Source organism: Embiotoca jacksoni, unplaced genomic scaffold (genome assembly GCF_022577435.1).
Source record: "Embiotoca jacksoni isolate LCO1_2020_lvr unplaced genomic scaffold, fEmbJac1.0.p SCAF_86, whole genome shotgun sequence".
Lineage (NCBI taxonomy): Eukaryota > Metazoa > Chordata > Actinopteri > Embiotocidae > Embiotoca > Embiotoca jacksoni.
This window is the reverse complement of record NW_027185443.1, coordinates 812981-834554: the sequence shown is the minus strand read 5'-3', so window position 1 is coordinate 834554 and position 21574 is coordinate 812981. Positions and strand designations below refer to the sequence as shown.

Genomic DNA, 21574 nt, shown 5'->3' with positions numbered 1-21574 from the left:
GGAGGGAAACTTTAGTTACCAAAAAAATGATTTTAATGAGAATAATTTACAATAAAATGACAATAAAATGGGTCTGAATGTTGCAACTCTTGCAGCTTCTCTTCTTTTGTTTTTCTTTTGAGTGAGCTGCGGATGTTTTTTTTTGTGTTTCTGATGAACACAGTGTGAAATAATTTGGCAGAAATGAAACCAAAAGAAATAGAAAAGATGTAAAGTTGAAGCAGAACTGAGCCGAGGGCAGAAAAAAAAAAAAAAAGGAGGGGGAGGAAGAAGAAGTGTGAGGCACCGGAGGAGATGGGAGGAAGAGGAAGAGGAAGGGAAAGTAGGAGGGAGGTTGAGAAAGGAGGAGAGCAGAAAGAGGAGTAGATAAAATGGATGAAGAGAAGATGGAGGGGGAATACGGTGTAAAAAAGGGGAATGGAAGGTGGAGGAGGAGGAGGAGGAGGAGGAAGAGTAGGTGAAGGATTAAGTTGAGTAAGGAGAACAGCAGGAAGAAAAAAAAAAAAGAACACTGAAGTAAATACGGAGAGAGAGAGCGAGAAGAGGAAGAGGAGGATGAAGAGGAGGCGGAGGAGAAGAAAACGGCGAGTCGGTGAAAAGAGACGAAGAAGATGAAGGTGAAGAAATGAAGTTGGTTACCACGACTTCTCCGGTCTGCTGTTCTCTGAGGACGAAGCTGAGCGTGTCGTCGTCGGGTCCCGCGACCAGACGGAGGAACAGCGGCTGCTCGCCGTCCGCCAGCTTACACACATACACTGCAACACACACACACACACACACACACACACACACACACACACACACACACACACACACACACAGAGAATCATTTAGTCTGTACAGTGTGTGCGTTCCATCAAAACCACATATGACATGCAGGAGGCCAACTCGGCCCTCTGTGTGTGTGTGTGTGTGTGTGTGTGTGTGTGCGTGTGTGTGTGCGTGTGTGTGTGCGTGTGTGTGTGTGTGTGTGTGTGCGTGTGCATATAAACAGACATGGCGGAGGATGAAAGGACGGGCGCGGCCCATTAACCACCAGCAATTTACAAAAAAAAAAAACCCACACAGCGAGTGACAGACGTTGTTTGAGAAGTTACACAAGAATTTTGGAAGCCGACAGAAACGCAAGTATTTAAAGACACTACGAGTCGAACTAATTATATAACATCTCTCTTTTTCGCGATCATATCTCGGCTGGAATCATTTGAATGTGGTTATTAAGACGCTGCGGTTTAAGATGACTGAAGGGTAACAACAGGAAACATCGCGCGCAATTAAAGCTCGTTTTTAATCGTTTTCGGGTTGTTTTCACCTGCTGGGAGAAAGTTCTGGTTTTAAGGGGCGGGGCTACGGGCGAGATTTATGACATCACAAAATTGACTCTATGTGCAAATTTGAGACCTCCGACGCACCGTGAAGTATGAAACTGTTAATTTTTAAAAAATCTATTTGTCTCTTTGTAGATTTTTTTTTTACTGAGTTAGAAGGAGAAGATATCATTTGAAGTATTTTCATGTTTGAATACGTCTCTGAGGGGGATTTTTAAAGAGCAGAGATCTCCCTCCAAGTCTTGAGTGTGAATAAACTATTTCAGGCGGGGGAGTCATCACGTCGCCCTCCTCGACCTCAAACTGGAGTCACGTAGTCTCATCCTGAAACTGAAGGTCAAAGACATTTCTGCATATTTCAAAACCACGGTTACGACGACAGACGCTTCTTATTTTACACACAAGAAGCCGCACGCGTTTATTTAACTCGTCTAGACGTCGTCTTTTATTAGTTTCACTCTCAAGTAACGAGCGTAAAATAAATTTAAAAAAAAATAATAAAAACTGCTCTATAAAAGTTTGGGGGTTAAAATGAGTCACAGACTTCAAAACAGACGAACTCAGTTTTTTTTCTTTTACAGTTTAAATTCATGTGAGAGTATAAAAAAAAAAAAAAAAAAATCTCTCCTCTTTACTTGGAGATGCTGAAAGATAATACGTGACAGCCGACGGCTCGGCAGCAGCTGTTGGTTCAGAGTGTGTGTGTGTGTGTGTGTGTGTGTGTGTGTGTGTGTGTGTGTGTGTGTGTGTATTCCTGGGTATCCTTTGTGAGCTGTTGTAGTGGGGAGAGCCCTGTGGCATCCAACAGGAGGGCGAGGCCTCCACACCCACCCCCACCCCCACACCCACTATCAACGCTGTGTCGGTGCCAAAGCGTCGGCACGAGAGGAATTAACCGGCGTCTCCGGCCGTGTCACTTTCACTGGGGGAGTCGGCGGTGCGAGAGTCTTACCCTGCTCCTCCCGGCGGTAGCGCTTGTACAGGGCGTATTTAGCCGGGTTGTCGGCGACCGTGAACTTGTTCAGCAGGGCGACGATCACCTGCAGACACACAAAAACAACACAAAAACACCAAGAAGTCACGTGTGAGACAATTCGTCCTGATGTGGGAAAAGTAAGAAGGCGTAAAGTAGCATTTCATCTATTATTTTCTATATCCGATCCTGCGTCCGCTTTTATACACAGTCTACGGTAGCTGTTCTGGCAGCAGACGTGTTGCTATGGTTACCCACAGTTTCATAGCACGGAGTAATAGTTCAGAGCTGCGGTCTGACAATAACTACGTCAGTTTACTTTAAAAAAAAAAAAAAAAAAAAAAAAAAAAAAAAAAAGGGTTTCTTGTTTATCTTTTTAATTTATATTAAATCCAAAGCTATTTAAAAAAAAAATATTTCTCCCCTTGTCGTGGTTTTTTTTTAAATATTATTTTAAAGTATATTTTTTTGTTTTACATGAAGCCGTCAGTGAAACAATATTTTCTGAGGCCGAGATGTGCTGAAACTTCAACATCTCCTCCGTGTCATCAGATCCTAATTAACTTATTCAGCAGGCTGTGAAGTCCGGTGCGCTGACGTGTGTGTGTGCGTGTGTGTGTGTGTGCGTGTGTGTGCGTGTGCGTGTGCGTCGGCCACCTGTCTGACGGTGTTATTGGAGCTGACGTGGAGGGTGTTGTTGACTCCTCGGGGCAGATAGAAGGCCTCCCCCACCACGGCCTCCCCCGCCCTTCTCTGACCCCCCTGCACCGTCACGGGCCTCCGCAGATCCATCTGGACTTTGACGAAACCCGTGTACACGCCGGTCGCACCCTGAGAGGGACACAAGAGACACAGTTTCAGGACCATGTTACAATTTGGGATACAAAATACTGCCCTTTTTTTTTTTTACAGTATCAATATCCTACTCATTCATAAAGTCTGAATTTATTAAATGTATGTACATTTTTGACATTTTCTTTATTGTTGATTTATTCTACTGTATTTATTTAAAATGACGATGACAAATGAAAATAAATAAATACTTTTGCAGCAGTGGCTATTGAATGGCTTTGATTTTTCATATAACCCGTCATATCACAACTTAAGGTTAAAATTGAAAAAATAGTGACATAAAGCAGCGTTGACACGGCACTTAAAACTAATAACCGCTGACGTGCGGAAAACATTTACCGACTTTGTATTTCATAAAAGAAGTTGATGCTTTTTGAATGGGAGTCTATTGGATTATGAGGGTGTTTTTGGAGCCAGCTCCCCTAGTGGCTGTCAGTGGTATTGCACTTTAAGGCACATCTGCATCGGTGCCCCTTTTCAGACACTTTTCAAACATTACGTCCATTTTTATAACCAATCTGTGCTCTTGACTAAATGAAGGCTGATAAAATAACAGTAAAAATTCACTCGATAAAGTGCTAAACGATCTGGAGACCAGTTCACCCACTGAACCCAGTGACTCCTGCAGGACAGATGGCCCCATACGGAGGAAGAGCATCTTAATCTCATTACTCCATATGGGGCCTGTGAGAGTTCATGCGTGTGAAGGTAATAAGTAGACAAAAAAAAAAAAATCTGTATAAAAAGAAGTATATAGTGAAATTATCAGCTCTACTGTTTGTGATAATTTGTCAATTAATCAGTTGACAGAAAATATGTAATCTAAATATGCTCCTATATTGATAATAACTGACAGTGAAGATCTTTAAGTAACCGATGTGGTTTTCAGAAAACAAAATCAACACATTAAAAACAAACGTAGGGTCTGAAATCTGTTTATATACTAAATAACTAGTGTAAAAATGAAAAATAATCCTTGTAATAATTGATTTAAGTGAGGAACAATGTATTTGATTAATTTCCCAGGTGTTCACTGATGTTTCCATGTACTTATTGTATTTAAAAAGTTTCTGAAAAGTAAACAATATCTTTCTTTTGATGTTGTATAATCAATCGTAAGAAACCTACATTTCCCCAACTTGTACAAAAACCTCTGCTTCACCTGTAACACTTAATTTCCACAGTGAACAAGACTTCAGGCACTGTTCGGGCTGCGAAGGGAAACGGTGAGGGGAGGGGAGGAGGGTGGGGGGTAACAATAGCAGGAATAAGATCACACCGAGGTGATGTGAGCGCTGAGGAATGCTGGGAGCTGGAGGGAGTCGATGTCGAAACGCCAACGCCACCTCGGACGGTGAGATTTCCAAAGCTCGCATGACTCAGCAAGAGATCGCCCAGATTTAGACCTTCAGCACATTGTCTCTTGTTTTCTGTGTGTGTGTGTGTGTGTGTGTGTGTGTGTGTGTGTGTGTGTGTGTTCCAGGCATGAAGTGTTTAAACTGGATCTGCTGGTTTTCAAACAAATGACAGAATATCTGCAGGATCAAGTGTACATAAAGACAACACTGTTGGATATTTTGTCTATTTTTAAAGGAGAAACCAGCTCCAAGCAGAACACACAGTGTTTAACTGTGTGTGTGTGTGTGTGTGTGTGTGTGTGTGTGTGTGTGTGTGTGTGTGTGTGTGTTTCTGTTTGCTGCCTTTCACTGAACCAGATTTGAGGGTGCCTTAAACTGCACTGTAACTTTTATCCTATTTTTAGCTTTCTTAATGTTTTAATGACAGTTTTTAATGTTTTAATCACAGTTCTTAATTGTTTTTAAATGTCCTTTTCTTTTGATGTTTTTAATGGGTTTATGTGAAGCACGTGTGTGTGTGTGTGTGTGTGTGTGTGTGTGTGTGTGTGTGTGTGTGTGTGTGCTCCCCTCACCAGCGTCATTTTCAGGTGGTCTTTGGTCAGCGTGTTGTACTTCTCGATCTTCTGCCTGATTTCCTCCCTGCTGAACTCGGTCCGCAGCTCTCGCTCCTTCTCCACATCCTTCACAGGAGACAAGAGGAGAGGAGGAGGAGAAGGAGAAGAAGAAGAAGAAGAAACACGACAAGTCAGACGACATCATTGAAACAATACAGTTTCTGTTTGGACAATAGCGGCGGGACACAAGAAGGAAGAGTTCCTTCTAAATGCAAAATCAACAGTCTGAAAATGGAGGGTTTCATTTCCTTTGTGAATGTTATTGTCAACCATCAATCAGTCCGTTACTTCTTGGAGCCGGTTATCCACGGTGTTGATTAAGATTTTTGTGGAGGGAGAAATCCCGACAAACTAATGAAAGACAGTAGCGTCATGATAAATCCAGCTCCAATGGTAAAGAGGGATAATCCAATAAAAAATTACGAATGCTTTACGAGCTTTAATTACTGAAGGAGCAGCATGTGAGTTACCGTCACGAGAACAAGTAGGTCTGCATCTTATAAAGGACCGGGTATCGTAAAAAAAATAAATGCTTGGTCGCGGTTCCTGAAAGACACTTTTTTTTTTTTTTTTCTTTCAATCATATTTTTGTATTTTAACAAAAACAAAAAACTACACGGCAGTTGGTTTTCATGCAGTTTAGAGGGGGGAGGGGGGTGAAACCTACGTTGTTCCCTAAATGCCTCAAATGCAAACTATTTGCTGGATGCTATAATTTACAGATGTTCCCTAAATGCCTCATGTGCTATCAGTAGATCCAAGCTGAATTTGAAACCCAGTGCTTTGATCGATGTGGACAGGCCGTCCAAATAGAGGCTGGTTTATGGTAAATGCTTATCGACAGTATTTAAAACTGAGCAAAAGTTATGAGTTTTAAAAGTTCAAACGGTTTTCCCCGAGTTAGCATTTAAATCTAAAACATGTCGAATCTAAACTAGAGTGTGTACAGTACAAAACAAAAACAAACCAACACTAACAAAACCTTTTTCCAGGAGGTAAGAAGTCTCCGATTCTTTCCCTTTCGGATAAAAAAAAAACATAACAAGAAGACAGTCGGGAAGCGGAGCAGCAGCTTTTTCACTGGTTTCATATATTTATGTACCGATGCTGTATGTCATTACACCGCGCTTCATAATACAAAAGAGGATCATGGGGGTTTCCAACGTGGCCCACTCACATGATAACGAGGGAGGAGAAAAACTAGTTGAGGTCACATCTGTTTGTTTTTATGTTACTGCACCGAGAGTCCCACATACAGTTGTCGTACGTATACGGTGGCACACTGGAAAAAAATATGTGTTGCGGCAAGCCAGGTGTCTGCTTCCAGAAATTTACTGATGAAACCAAAGAACCTGAACGGCTCAAACAAAAATAAAAGGACTCACTGCTGGAGGATCAGCACATGACAAAAAAAAACAAAAAACTTTTGAGGGTCTCATGCCGAGCGAGTGACTTCTAATTTTAGACACACACACAAAAAAAAACGTCCCGCAGGAAGACGATACAACAAACCGAAACTCAGCAGCAGAAAAAAAAAACTACGTTTCGAAGTGTTTTTTTCTTTTGAGTGACTCGGAGAGGACTGGGAGAGGACTCGGAGAGGACTCCTAGTCCTCCTAGTCATCTAGGACTAGGAGGACTAGGAGATGACTAGGAGGACTAGAAGGACTAGGAGGACTAGGAGATGACTAGGAGGACTAGAAGGACTAGGAGGACTAGAAGGACTAGGAGGACTAGGAGATGACTAGGAGGACTAGGAGATGACTCGGAGGACTAGGAGATGACTCGGAGGACTAGGAGATGACTCGGAGGACTAGGAGAGGACTCGGAGAGAGGACTAGGAGAGGACTAGGAGAGGACTCGGAGGACTAGGAGAGGACTAGGAGAGGACTAGGAGAGGACTCGGAGAGAGGACTAGGAGAGGACTAGGAGAGGCCGCGTAACTGATTCAAAACAGCCTGTGATGTGTGTCGCATGTGTTTTGTCGGGTCAGCCACTCCAGAGGCTTTTTACTGTGTGCGAGGACTGAAGAAGGCCACAGTCAGCACTTGAACGCAGCGGTTGTGTATAAATAACTGTAGGAGGCCGGGGGGTGGGGGGGGGGTGGGGGGGGTAAAACCGATGTCAGCTGATAGAAGAAGGCTGGAGATAAAGACACATGTGTGCAGCGCAAGAGGCGCACATCTGGACGTATGCTTTAACATCAGAGATAACTGACACACACACACACACACACACACACACACACACACACGCGAGTTGATGACCAACCCTTCGGATGATTTAATCACCGTGTTACGAGGGCACACATCGGCGACTGCAGGAAAACACACGGTAAACTATAATTTAAGGCCACATGAAAACAGAAAATATGTCAGATAATCAGATTTAAAAGTCACTGCTGCTTTAAGAAATAGAAAATGACATCAACACATAACACTACAAATCTCATTTCTGTTTATTTTCCATGCAGTTTAGAGAGGGAGAGGGTAACCCGGGTTGTTCCCTGAACGCCTCACATGCCATCACTACAGCGCAACATAAAATGTGGTTTGAAAAGCGTGAAATAAAATTCATGTCAGATTTATTGAAGTTGAAAAATGTTATCAACGTGTCCGGATCTCCGAAGCAGAGGCTGTTTGTGCTGTATGAACGTAGTGTTTTAAAACCAAAACGTGTTCGTATGGAAGAAGCGATTAAAGTTTGGGACAAAATAACGAGCCTTTTTAAAAAAAAAAATTATATATTAGATCAAATCAAAGCAATTCAGTTGACGCCATAAAAGTATCGAAGTTTACTGCCCGAGTCATTTTCACACAAATGAAAGTTCAACCTCAACATCCGGTAATTAAACAGTTTTGATCCAAAAAATTACTTCAAAGTAACTTCAAACCAATGATCATTATATGGTGATATGACATGAATGCACATCTATAACACAACATACGTCTTCAGACTGAATTAAAAACAAATTAGACCAACAAAGAACTAAATAAAGCAATAAAAACTAAATAAAAATGCTCAAAATACAAATTTCTTTGCCAAAACAACATCTGGAAGTAAACAAAATGAGTCATTAACACTGTAAAAAGTGAAACAAAGACTACAAATTGGGCCAAATTGAGACGTGCCAGTGAGAATAAACTCTTTTTTTTTTTTTCAACGCTAGTTGTGAAACCTACCAGGCTGTTCTAGCTCTTCCATCATTTGACTTCACCCCCTTCGTCTTTAAACACACATTACAAATGATTCTGGTAAAATCTCATAAATATTACAACACATCGAGGTATTTGCTTAAAATATATCGGCATTTTTGATTTTGTTCGTGTCGCCCAGCTCCAACTCCAGATGTTCAAAAACACAACAACAAAAGACCTGATGTCTGCATGAGTACAGTATACGAGTGCCAATGCAGCCTCTTTAGGCTCAACTTTAATTCCCCCGGTGTAGTGTGTAGTGTGTGTGTGTGTGTGTGTGTGAGTGCGCTTACATGGGCATAGTGCAGCTCTGCTCTGCATCTATTAAAAACCACACATACAGACACACAGTGCACAATCCGGTGGAGGCTTTCGAAGGCACATACACCCTTATATGGGTAACACACACACTACTCGAGGGGAAAGACAAGGTGCCAATACAGCACTGCACTACACACACACACACACGCAAAGACACACACACAAAGACACACACACACAAAGACACACAAGCTGCAGGTCTCAGAGTTTCTAACTGAAGTGTCCACTGAAAGGTTGACCGCTCGGAGACAGAGCAGGAATGTCCGTCCGTCTGCCAGTTAAAGTGAATTAGACCAGAAATATGAATCTTGAGAATCTCAGTTCAACCTTGACGTTGTCCATCACGTGTTTAGATTAGATTTTTTTTTTTTTAATATATATATATATATATATATGATGATCTTTCGAGAGGGAATGCAGCGCTCACACCAGATAAGAGCCTAAAATGATGATTATTATGTATTTATTGTTGAATTCAGAGTTCAGGTCAGACGCTGTTTAATCATTCGGTGATTAAAAGAAAATTAGATTCTTATTCCGAGTAGAATTGTTGAATATTTGATGGTGCCAGCTTCTAAAATTTGAGAATTTGCTGCTTTTTCTGGTACAGCATGATGGTAAATAAAGATTTTGGGGCTTTAGACTGTTTGTAGGACAAAATAAAACTATTTAGGCTGCAGAAAAGTGCTGGAGGCATTTAAAAAAAAAAAGTTTTCTAAACAGCTAGTGCAATAATCAATAAATTAATAGGTAGATTATTTTAAGATCCGATTGGTCGCAATCACACGGCACAGAAACACAGTCGGGACAGAAGGAATCTCCAGTTTACGAATACCTTTCATTTATTTCTAAACACTTCTGCTAAACTGCGTTACGTGACGTCGCGTTTGACCCGAGGTCGTTTTCAATCTCAACTTTTAAGAGGCTGACGGATCGGATGAGTCGAAGCTTGTTGCCAGGAAGTGACAGGTAAGGAGATTATCTGTCATTGCAGTGTCAACATCAAGAGGACATAGAAGAAAGCACTAAAGGAAGGGAAAGAAGTAAAAATAAATAAAATAAAAGAGACATTCCTGATTTGATATACTCTCTTGGGGATTGTGGCGGGAGGTGGAGAGGGGGGGGTCTTCCTCTCGTGACTGTGCAATGTTTGTTTTTGTTTATTTCCTCGATCATCGCGGTGCAGGGAGGTCGGCAGCTAAACCTGGTGACCTACATCGATCGTCCTTACGAAACCTGAAATGTTAAAAACCTGGGATTTCCCCCACAAGCTGCATCAAAAATAGATTTATTAAAAAAAAAACACAAAAAAAACACAAAAAAAACCTGCCTTTAAACTTCTGCTGGTGTTTTTGGTGGTTTACGAGCGTGTCCAGTCCAAGCTGCTGCGCAACATTTAGCACAGACAGGGTTAAAAAGGGAAGTGGGAGCGACCAAAAAAAAAAAATCCAAACAAAACAGGAGAAGCAGAGCACGGCGGAGCTGCAACACAATGAGGTCATGGTCCTGTTTAAGAGCACGGCGAATCCTCCCTCTGAAGCTGCGAGATCAACGGCGGACTGAAGAAAGACGGCAAAGACGGCAGCTTGGCTTTAAGAGACGACCTATTATCACATTATTACTCACGACGACTCAAAGAGGAGCGCAGAGGCCTCTGAACGGCCACAACTTGACTCACACCACTGCAGTTTATAATTGGTGTGAAAAAAAACAACAACTTGAAGGCTTCTTGACTTCGAGTTTCATTCACGTGCAGTTTAGGACGTTGATTTGTACAAATATCTACCTTTATGACCAAATCTATTCACACTGATGCCGAGACCTTACCTGAATATTCCTGAAGGAAAGGACACACGTCTAACATGTATCATCCAGTATATATATATATATATATATATATATACACGTCTGAAATAATAAATACAGGCAGGTGTAGTTGCTGCCCTTTTTACGAAGGTACTATAGAGGGCAACATCGTCTGCATACAGTCGAATACAAGCTTTGATCAGCACACACATTGAGACCGATTCACTACACAAGTCACTAAATTAAATCCAATCTTCTGGGGACAACGGACGGTGTTTCAGGGTCCAGCCGGGCTGAGACTTCCCCTTCATCCTGTCAAAGGACTGTATTTTTCCACATTTACCGGTTACACTACACTTGTTGCACAGAGCAGAGGAACATATTGAAAAAGCAGAACTCTGCTTTGACCAAAGAGTTCGTAGGAAACGCTGGAAAAAGTGGAAGTGAAAGGCGGGTTTTTAAAGAGCAATCGTACCGGGCTCTTCATCTTCATCTCCACGTCAGCGGCTCCCACGTTCTCATTCAAAAATAACCTCGATGGTTTAAAAGTTTAAACTGAGAGAAGTGGCGTTTTCGGTCCTTTTATCACACACACCTGCAGCATTCCTGTCTTTGTTTAACGCAGTCACGCTCGTCTGCATCCCCCGTCTGTAAATAGATGACATCACCGTGGTAACACCGTGGTGTATGTGTGCGTGAGCAGATAAAAGATGTCTAGCCGGGACAAACACACCCTAAAACGGCGGACCGTGTGTTTGTGCGTTAAAGGTGCTCCAGGCAGACTAAACACAGTGATTTGAAGTCGAACCTACATTTTACAGGACAAGAAAGACATTTGGAGTTATTTCTGTCCCCGTGTTTATGTCACCGCGACCGTCTTCCACCGAGCTCTGTATGTTCGACAGCACCGAGGCAAAGGTCATTTCATTTAGTAAAACATTAACAAGGCAGTTTAAAGCGGGAAAGTCCTCTTCCAGTCTGACATACTTTAATCACAGCTTTTTCTCAACTTGAACGGGGAAAAAAAAATACTTCATTTGGTACTAATTATACAGAAAGTAGAGGCATATTAAGAGTTTTAGTTAAAGTCAGGACTGCAGTTAAAGATTATTTTGTATAATTTATTTATTGGATAACTTTATTTTGTCAAATCAAGTAACGTTTGGTCTTTAAAATGTAAGAAAATAGTGAACGAGTTTCTAAAGTCCGAGGCTACAATCTTTAAAAGTCTCATTAACGATTGAAAAACACAAAATATTCAGTTTACCGTCACATAAGACATAAAAAAACATTAAAACATCAATCTGGAGAAGATGAATCACAGAATAATTTGTATTAAAAATAAATAAAAACTAGCTGCAGCTGAATTTTCTATGAATTGACTGTTTGATTAATCATTTCAGATCTATACGAGTTATTCATGTATTACTGTATTCTTTATTTTCCATATGTTGAATTATTTGCATGCCTATATTTGCAATATTATCTGACTTCCTGTACACGAACTAAGAGACTACAGAGGACATTAAATTAGCATTAATTTGATTTCCCTCTATTCAACCTGCATATTTACTTATTTTTTTTAATCTTATTTTAAAATTTTCAGACTCGTGAAACTAAAAACACCGACGACGTAAAAATATTCCCATAACCTGCATTTGAAAGCCAGTTTCTTTTCCTGCAGAAACAATTCTTCAAAAGCACTTTTCAGAAAATCTGGATCGACTTTCTTTTGGTTTTTCCTCCTTCAAGATGTTTTTTTTTTTTAAATTTTATTTCATCCAAACTATCTCTCGTCCATTCTTCTACCCCCCTCCACCCCTTCCCGACGCCCCGACGCACTCCCTCTTGGTTACTTCCTCTGGAGTCAGTGTGGGGAAGTGGAGATGGGCCACACCTTTCCTCCACAGCATTCCTCCACTAACGGGTACACATTTGCATGTACAACGTGTGCTGTGAAAGTTCTCACACCTTTCCTCTGAATCAGACATTCCTCGCAGCGAACAGGCACAAATCTGTCAAACTCTTCTTCTGAAGTGGACAGCTGCTCATATATACACAGTTCAGAGGTCTTAAAAGAGACATGCGCACATTTCCACGTCTGTATTTCCATTCTGGGAGCTCGACTGGCATCTATTTGCTTTCAAAATACTCCTTATTCATCTTGTACTGGGCCCATAACTGTATATGAATGATAGAAAGTCAGTCATTTCAGCTCTAAATCGAAGCAAACTAGAACCTGAGCAAAGATTATACGTTTATAATTTGAGAATTTGAGAAAGAGGTCTTCACAGGTCAAATGTTTTTGGGCCCAAATCCAAAATAAACCTGATGAAAACTTCCCCAAACTCAAAGTTCATGACATTTCTTTTTAAAAACTAAGAGACCTGATCTATAAGGTAGGAAGAGGAAAGTTCAAACGGACCTAAAGATCATTAATGATGCAAACCAACCTGACCCGATTAAACTGAAAATAACTTGAAGGAGACCAAACCGGATCAGTAAAAACCACTGAGTCCGGGTATCCTCACCAAAAAATAAAATCATCGGATTCTCAGCACCAAACTCAAAGAAAAGGTTTAATTGGCCTTCAGAAGAGAAGAAAAAGAAGAAAATCATGCCATCGTCTTTCCAAACCAGGAACCTGCAGACTAAACTATGAGGACCACACGGAGACAAGAGCACAATGATGTGAACCCGACTGGACCGCTAACGTCCCGCTGCAGTGCTGTCGGTTAAACACACGCCAACACGGACGGCTCAGTTCAGGATGCACGGTCGCGGTTCGACTCCGCGCGAGAGCCTGTGAGGAGACCACATCAAGTCAGGATGGAGGGGCCACCCGGAGATGGAGCTCACGCCGTTACCGACGGCAACAAAGAGAGGGGGGATGAAGAGGAGGAGGAGGAGGGCAGAAGAAGCAGGAGGACAAAAACTAAGGAGGAGAAAGTGAGATAAAACCTTCTTAATCATATTCTAACTTCATGTTTGATAAAAAAAAACACAGAGTGTCTCCGGTCGCCTCTTTTTCAAGCTCTGCTGCCCGTCCTGCTGTTAACCCGGTTGCCTGGGAGACAAATATGGCATTAAAAAACACGCAGCAGTTGCCGTCCAACCGGGATTGTCGGCCCACGCTGAGAAATGTTCTCGTTAGCCTGAAAAATGTCTTTTCATTAGAACGCAGCGGGCCGAGACGTAAACACACAAAGTTAAAGTTTGATTATCAGGATTCCACAAAAAAAAAAAAAAAACGCTTCGCACAAGTCTTAACATTTGTCAACATGAGACGAATTGAGCAACAGACCCACAGAGAGGTGTGTGTGTGTGCGTGTGCGTGTGTGTGTGTGTGTGTGTGTGTGTGTGCGTGTGTGCGTGCGTGGTGAGTAAGTATGTGTGGGCTGAGATTATGAAACTCGGTGGTTTTGACCTTGAAGGAAGATGGTGAAAGAAAGAAAGAAATAAAAAAGGTGTGTTTTGAGAACAGAGAACCAACAATAAATCCAGACCTCCTCTCGAGAGTTTAATCCAGCTGACAACAAACTGATGGTTGTATTTCATTATCAGATTCCCTTAATTTACAACTAATTAAATAAATAAGAGGAAAACTGTAATTTCTGACATTTGAGTGGCGGGAACCTAAAAATATTTACTATTTTTGTTTCACAATAAATGATTATCAAAACCGTTGTCGATTCGGGCGGCAACTAAATGTGATCTTAATTGCTGGATAAAAATGACACGCTGACATCAATAAAACAATCCTGAAACTTTACAAGTCGTCAGTTTACTATCAGAATATTATTCTTGTCAGGTAAGAAAAGGCTAAAAGAGCCTATAGTTTCATTTATAATAAAATTATTACTAGTTCCCCGAAAAACAAAACTTTTCTAAATTAAACAAATTCAGAATACGTTTTCATCTCCACTGTTGTAAATACACATTATTTGATAATAACCTGATAATAAGCAGAAAAAGGAAATTAAGAATGTAACACATACAGTTACAAACTCAGTGACTCTGAAATGACTTCATAAGAACAATGTTTGTTGAGCAACACTAAGACTCCCGCATCATCAACTTTCATGTAAAAAAATTTTTTTTTAAAAACCCCACCTCATTAAGTTATTTAATGAGACTCTTTGAAAAGCCACAAAAATAATAAACAAAGCAAACAAACAACAACAACATCGTCCGTAATGAAGGATAATGAAAGCGCGGCTCGCTCCACCGCAGCGAGTCGTGTGTGAAGCAACGCGATGACGAGCCGCTCACCATCAGTCACAACTGACGGTTTTATTGCGAAATGACCCTCATGGCTGTCAGAGAGCCTCTCAAGCAACGTGAGAAAAAAAAACAAAACACATTCATGACGCTTCCTGAATTTACTTGTCGGCCAGACCGGCGTGGAGCGGCTCCAGAAATGGAGACGCCGGTCTAAAAATCAAAATGGAGTCGTGTGGTCAGCGAATCAAAGAAAAACCAATATTTTCTAACTTAACTGGAGGTCGTTAGCTTTCATCCGTATAATTTCCTCTTCTGGAAGGTAATTTAAAGACTTTTTAAGCTGCTAAACAACCCACAATAGCGCACTTCCAAACAAATAGTTAGCATAGCGTTAAATCTTATTTCACTTGACTTTGAATTTTGTAGTTTTACAGTGTAGCAGGGGCCTTTCTGTCCCCCTCATCCCTCCCAAAACTCCCTTTTTATACAGGATTGCTAAATATCCAAATCATTTTTCCCGTAACAGTTTTAACTTAAATCTTTGTCGTGCCGTTATTCGGCAGCTGGAGTGAAAAAGCGGAGTTGAATTACGTGACGCGGTAACGACTCGTTGTTGCCGCGACACAAACGAGAGCACAATGAGGATGTCAGGAGAAGGCCTGATAATGGAAACGTGGGAAACAATACCTGTGAGATGTGCTGCTCTTCAGAGGACGCAGTGATGAGTGTAATGACACATTATGTAGTCAGACAAACACTTCACCCCAAAAAAAAAAAAAAAAAAAAAAAAAAACCTTTCAAGAGTGTGAACACGCACAAAAAAACACACACAAACACACACACACTAACCAAAACCACACACCGAGTTATATTCAGCCACCGTGAGCCGAATCCTAATGTTCAAAACCACCTCATGCACACGCACACACACACACACACACACACACACACACACACACACACACACACACCAGCATAATAATCAGCCCGAACATGGAAAAGCACAGAGCTTGGAGGTTTTCCATTTAAAGTGTCTCATGAAACAACGAATGTGTCATTAGGATGATGCGCTATTTGACACGCAGGTCTGCGAGTCTGCGTGCCGTCGTTGTGTCTGAACCCGACATTAAGCGCGTCGGGGGTGTGATGAGCCGATAAAACCCATTCATTCGTGAATCATTCACTAATGAGGGGTTTTTGATCACGTTACATACTCAGCAGCAATAAGAAACTAAAGCAACTTGTTAAAATGGGTAAAAAGTCATCATCTTTGTCAGAAAAAACTCGTTCTTCCACGGTGTTAGTTCAGAAAAGCATGACAGCACTCGTCTTGGTCTGCTGGGACTATAGACTGTATTTAACAGGCCGTTGTGGAAGTGCCATGAAGTGCAATACCAACGAGGACCACTAGAGGCTGGCTACAAAAGTCACTACATATTTTTCTCCAAGTCGTAACGGTGTCATTTCTGAAATTAATCCCATCATTAAATAGATCTTCAATAAATAGGGCTTCAAAAAGCCGTACGTTTGCAGGGGAAAATGCTCCCTTTTTAGTTTTTAATACATTTTCACACCTAGAATTTTTTTAAACCTCCACCTCGGGAACTTTTTCTTTCTTTTTTTTAGAGTTTTACTCTGTCGTTAACACCTGAATTAGTCATAACTCAGAGGTTGGACTTGTATGTTCACACAGGAAACATCGCTGACACGCCACGTTCACACAATAACCTTGAGCTTCTCCAAAAACAACTCCCCTCCCACCCGAACTCTAACCACAACACCAACAACAAAAGCGTCCCCTCTGCAAAGCCAAACTCTCCAGAGAGGGTCGGCTTCGTGCTGAAGACCTGCCATGTTGTTTATCATCATCTCACTTTCACTTTTTTTTGTTTTTCTTTCTCCATTTTGCACATCAAAGCGAGCGCTGCGGTTTTTGATAATGGCGAGCCCGGAGATCCCCAGCCGGTGTAAACTGCTCCCAGATGAGCCTCCGACTGAAGGCCGGTATGCGACGGGACTGAAGCAGGCACAGCCCGACCGACGCACGCTTCATTACTGGTCGTATAAACACGGAGGAAGCGGGACAGAAAGGTTCGGGTCACTTTCTATACAATCAAAACGTAAATAAAATCACATTGTTCTGTCGCTTTTGCTTCACGTTGAAACGGAAGGAAATCGACCCATTCAATACATAAACGTATTCAAGGGTTAAAATAAAGGGGCAAAGAAAACGTTAAGACATTTCTTTAATTACACGGTGAACTCAAGGACCTCGTGTTCTCCACGCGGTAGGCTACACCTCCCATCTGTTGACCTTTGACCCCGTAATATAATGCTACAGGTGGTCAAGTTTGTCCACAGGGAGGTTTTGATAAAGCACCAGCAGGTGAAAGGAGGGAGGGAGGGGGGAGAGGAGGAGGAGGAGGAGGAGGGGGAGGTTGTGGGATTTAGACACCACTTGACCACCTGTTCAGTGAGTTTGGACGAGAGCCGTACAGTAAAGGGCCTGTTGAAGGCAGCTGGTTGATTCATCGCTGCTGACGACCTCCATTCAGACTGACCAGCGGGTGAAACAGTTGCTGCAGCGAATGATTAATCAGACATAAACAGAATTATTCTCACTAGGCTCAATTCTTATCTGAATTTCCGCGTGAAATTAATTTTAGCGTTAATTCCTGCTCAATGATATCCTCATATTTTGTTTTAAAATGTTAAAATGTTGTTTTAATTGCTTCCTTATTTTCAAGTCTATTTGATATTTTGGATTCTTTCTGACATCGTGCAGCGCGTTGATGAACTTTTAGTTTTGTGGATAAATGCCCCAAACAAATAAACTTGACGAGAGTTCAAGCTGATATCTGAATATATGAATTGTTCTCATTAAAAAAAAAAGTGCAAATCCACACAACAGAGAAGATGCAAGCAGGAAATGCTTGATAAATCGATTATTACATCATGTCACAATCAATTACTTGCCTAACTGTCTCAGCACAAACGTATTGTTTTTTTACTAATATTTTGACTAATATTTGTTACCGCAAAGATCAATATACACACATCATCTTGAACGCCTCCTTTTACACTCTTCCGATCTTTTTTTTTTTCCACTCAGACCCACACAGGCCCGAAAAAAAACACCTCATATTCTCCATGACGCAGGTGGCTCTCTTCAAAAGGCTGATTTATCTTATTATACAACACAGCACAATGCTGTGTGTAGTAGAGGCTGTGTGTGTGTGTGTGTTGTGTGTGTTGTGTGTGTTGTGTGTTGTGTGTGTTGTGTGTGTGTGTGTGTGTGTGTGAGAGTGTTTCCAGGCATTAAAAACACCCCGGCTCTGTTTGGAGAGATAGCGCGGGCCACACAGTTAAGAACAATTCCACTTGTGTTTCGGTTAGAAAAGCAGAGCTGCAGGAGAGGGTGGCGGCGGGAGTCTCACAAAAAGCTTTATATAACCTGCAGACGGTCGACAAAGACTGCACTTCAAAACACAGAGCGGCAAGAGAGCTCTCAACACACACACACACACACAAAATACCGGCCGATATCATGTGTGCAAAAGTAGATTCAGTTTGATATCAACAGTCAAATAAGCACGGTGCAATAAAGTATTCTTGTAAATTATTTTTCTGCCGCTGCATAAAAAGCTTCTGATGCTGCAACCGCTCCCTCGGGGGACAATAAAACTTATAATGAAAGTCTAAACAGTTCGAGGAGACGTTTGAAGGTCTGCAAGTCTGAGAGGCTTTACTGAGAAAAAATAGCATGCGAACCGGTGCTTCCCCCCGAGTTTGTGGAAGACTTGTGTGTTTTTCCAATTAAAACGTGCAATTTTACATCATTTTTTACCGTTATATTTGGAAATGATAAACAAACAATACCCACAAAGCCGACAGACAAAACTCGCTAAAGTGTGACCATCAGATCCGGGAAAAGTCATTGAAGTTAATCGGATGCTCTCCCACATTGACTCGGCTCGATTCAGCTCAGCCTTATAACCGTGGGGGAAATCCTGCAAACAGGCTGATGTGAAACAGGTGTGATGTTTATTAGGCTCACCATTTTAGTTTCGCCTTTTAGCATCCACTAATTAATCACAACAAAGAGAGGAGGCTAATGGAGGAGGCAGTGATTGTCACTATCATTATGTCATTATCACACTTTTATAAAGTGTAGTAGTACAATCATAAGTAGTTCATGTCCAGCGTTTATATTCAGGCTTCACTGCCCCCCTATACACTATAAACTATAATAGTGGCATAAAATGAAAAAGAAAGTCACAGTGATGTCATTCTTCTTGGCCGGTTGAGGCCAAGTTTACCCAAAGATACTCTAAAACAAAAAAAAACAAAAAAACTTGTTCATAATAGATCACCAAAATCTAAACACAGACAAGAACAGACTTTTCAGGGGCTGGTTTATCAGCTCGTGAAAATCAGCAAATCCTTCATTGACGCCACATCCAAACATGAGAAAGAGAAGATCTCCTGTGTTGATGGTTGGCATGGCAGTGCTGTGAGTCTAAACACGGTGAAGGTTAACTGAGAGGACTTTAAGCACCCACATCAGGCACGCACACACACACACACACACACACAGAGACACACACACACACACACACACACAGAGACACACACACAGACACACACACACACACACACACACACACACAGACACACAGACACAAGGACACACACATAGTCACTCACATGATGTTTGATCTGCCGGATGACCAACCTGTGGTCTCTTACTGTGGCAACCGAGGAAGTTTTAATCACAGACGAAAGACGGACTGAACACGTATTCACGTCACATAACTGCATCCTCCGAGATAAACTACTGTTAAATCATAAAAAATAATAATAATAATCACACTCTAAAGGGCCTCGAGTTTAATCTGGAGGCCTAATAGTCTTTAGCGAGGTTTCAAAGACAGTCAAGGACGGCTCAACTCTAACATGAACTCGCAGGCTGGTACAAGAGATGCAGAGTCAAACAGGAAGCTGCTGAAACTGGTGATAAAACATCCGGAGAAATACAGGAAAAAAAAAAAAAAAACAGGAGCAGAAAGTGTGTCAGGAGTGTGACACGGTTTCAGGCAGGAATCAGATTTCAAAACCAGATGTGGGAGAGGCGGAGGGAAAATGAGACGAGGTGGACAGAAGGTGGTGGAAATACGATTATTCATTATTATTCATTAAAAAGGTGATTTTAAACCATCCTCAACGCCATCGTGTGAATCTGAAGTGACTTAACGACACCAAAACTTTGAGGGGAGAGGGCAGGAAACAGAGCTTAGAACAGACAGGAAGTGACATACAATGGAGGAGGAACCATGATAACAGGGAGGAGAGAGGGGTGGATGGAGGGGTGAGGACGGACAGAGGAAGGAAGGAACTCTTAGAGAGGGAGAATGAGCGAAGGGACGGATTTGGATTCACGACACGAGGCGAGGAAAGACGACGGCGGATTTGGAAAAAAGCTGATCGTTCAACAAAAAGAGACAATTTTGTCCCTCTGGAGCAGAAATTCAGTTATAAGTTTATTGTATAATTAACATGAGAAGCCTTTAAACTGAACTGACAGCAGCATTTTTGATTTGATATTTACAACAGACCTGAAACCAAAGATGTTAAATTTTTCTGAAAATATTCACACTTAAGCTGCAAACGGTGATTTTTGCCAACCAGCTCCAAATATACTATAAATATAAACAACCAGTGACAATGGGTCGGTAAGTAGATTCTTTTACGAGGCAAAAATGTAAGGATCTACTACAGTAGGAGATGAGCATTAAATATCAAAAAGCTGGTAAATGAATGTAAAACGTCTGTAAAATGAAGTGCAACCAGTTTGTAAGTCGGGCGCCGATGCTATGAGGCAGTTTTACTGCGTGAGAGAGGGAGATAAGAGCTGTATCTGTCCACCACTTCACCAGTCAGTCTGTCTATCAGCTGCCCTTGGAGATAAAAGAAAAAAAAAAACAACCTTTAAGGTACTTTTCCCACGTCGACAGACAAGGAAGCTGAAATCTAAACTCGATTTCAGCTTCAACGAGCGTTGGAAATGAAATAAAACGCAGATGAAGCGATGACGTAATGGAGCCTCACAGAGACTGGTCGAACCAGACAAATAAAATGATTCGTTTTCTTAAGTCTGAAAGCAAACAGAAATGAAGATACCGTGAGAGCAAAAGCACCTGGAGAGTGTTGACAGGGTGCGGTCACATAAAAAAAAAAAAGTATTACATAAAATAAATCTATCAGCAGTGGACGTGAATGATCAGCAGCAGAGGATCCACAAACAACAACTATTATCTCACCGTGCAGAGAACATTATGACTTCAGTTCATCTGAAAAAGCAAAACACACGAGGACAGGTTGTACTTGTTTGGTTTTTTTTTACCGAAAGCGCCTCTTTAAACTCGTTAAAATGGGACATTTTGTGTCCGCTCCACTCGTGAGGAACGATCACTTCCTCTTTCTTGACCCTGAACTTCCTCCTGTGAATCTGTGACACTGCTGAAATCATAAGCTGATTTTTTATTTTTTTTATTTTTTTGTACACGCCTGTTGGAGGATTATAGAAAACATAACGAAGAAGCCGACACTATAAACACAAACTGATGTTTTGACATATAGAAAGAACAAAACAAGACAGCAAAAAGAATGTTGTTGTTTTTTTGTTGTTAAATTAAAAACAAAACAATAAATCAATTAACCAGATTAGTTCATAATGGAAAAGATTGCAAGTTCACGCCGTGACGAATTTACATCGTACGTTTCAGCAGGTTTTTTTTTTTATATATATATATATGCTTGGAAAGCTTGGTAAATTCTTGACACAGAGATTTTATTTTTGTCTGCATCAGATAAATTTTTCACGGCAAGTTTAAGTTTTGCT

At 41.4% G+C, this 21574-nt stretch overlaps 1 protein-coding gene across 1 annotated transcript in view; it reads right to left on the bottom strand.

The window, feature by feature from the left end:
• Positions 1–21574, bottom strand: part of rassf3 (Ras association domain family member 3) — a 56972-nt gene that overhangs the window by 5770 nt on the left and 29628 nt on the right. Inside the window, exons 3-6 of the mRNA XM_069139847.1 lie at positions 5084–5191; positions 2959–3132; positions 2281–2368; positions 640–755 (exon numbers count right to left, since the gene is read on the bottom strand). Of these exons, the coding sequence (XP_068995948.1) occupies positions 640–755; positions 2281–2368; positions 2959–3132; positions 5084–5191 (486 nt within the window). The remainder of the gene's footprint in view (positions 1–639; positions 756–2280; positions 2369–2958; positions 3133–5083; positions 5192–21574) is intronic.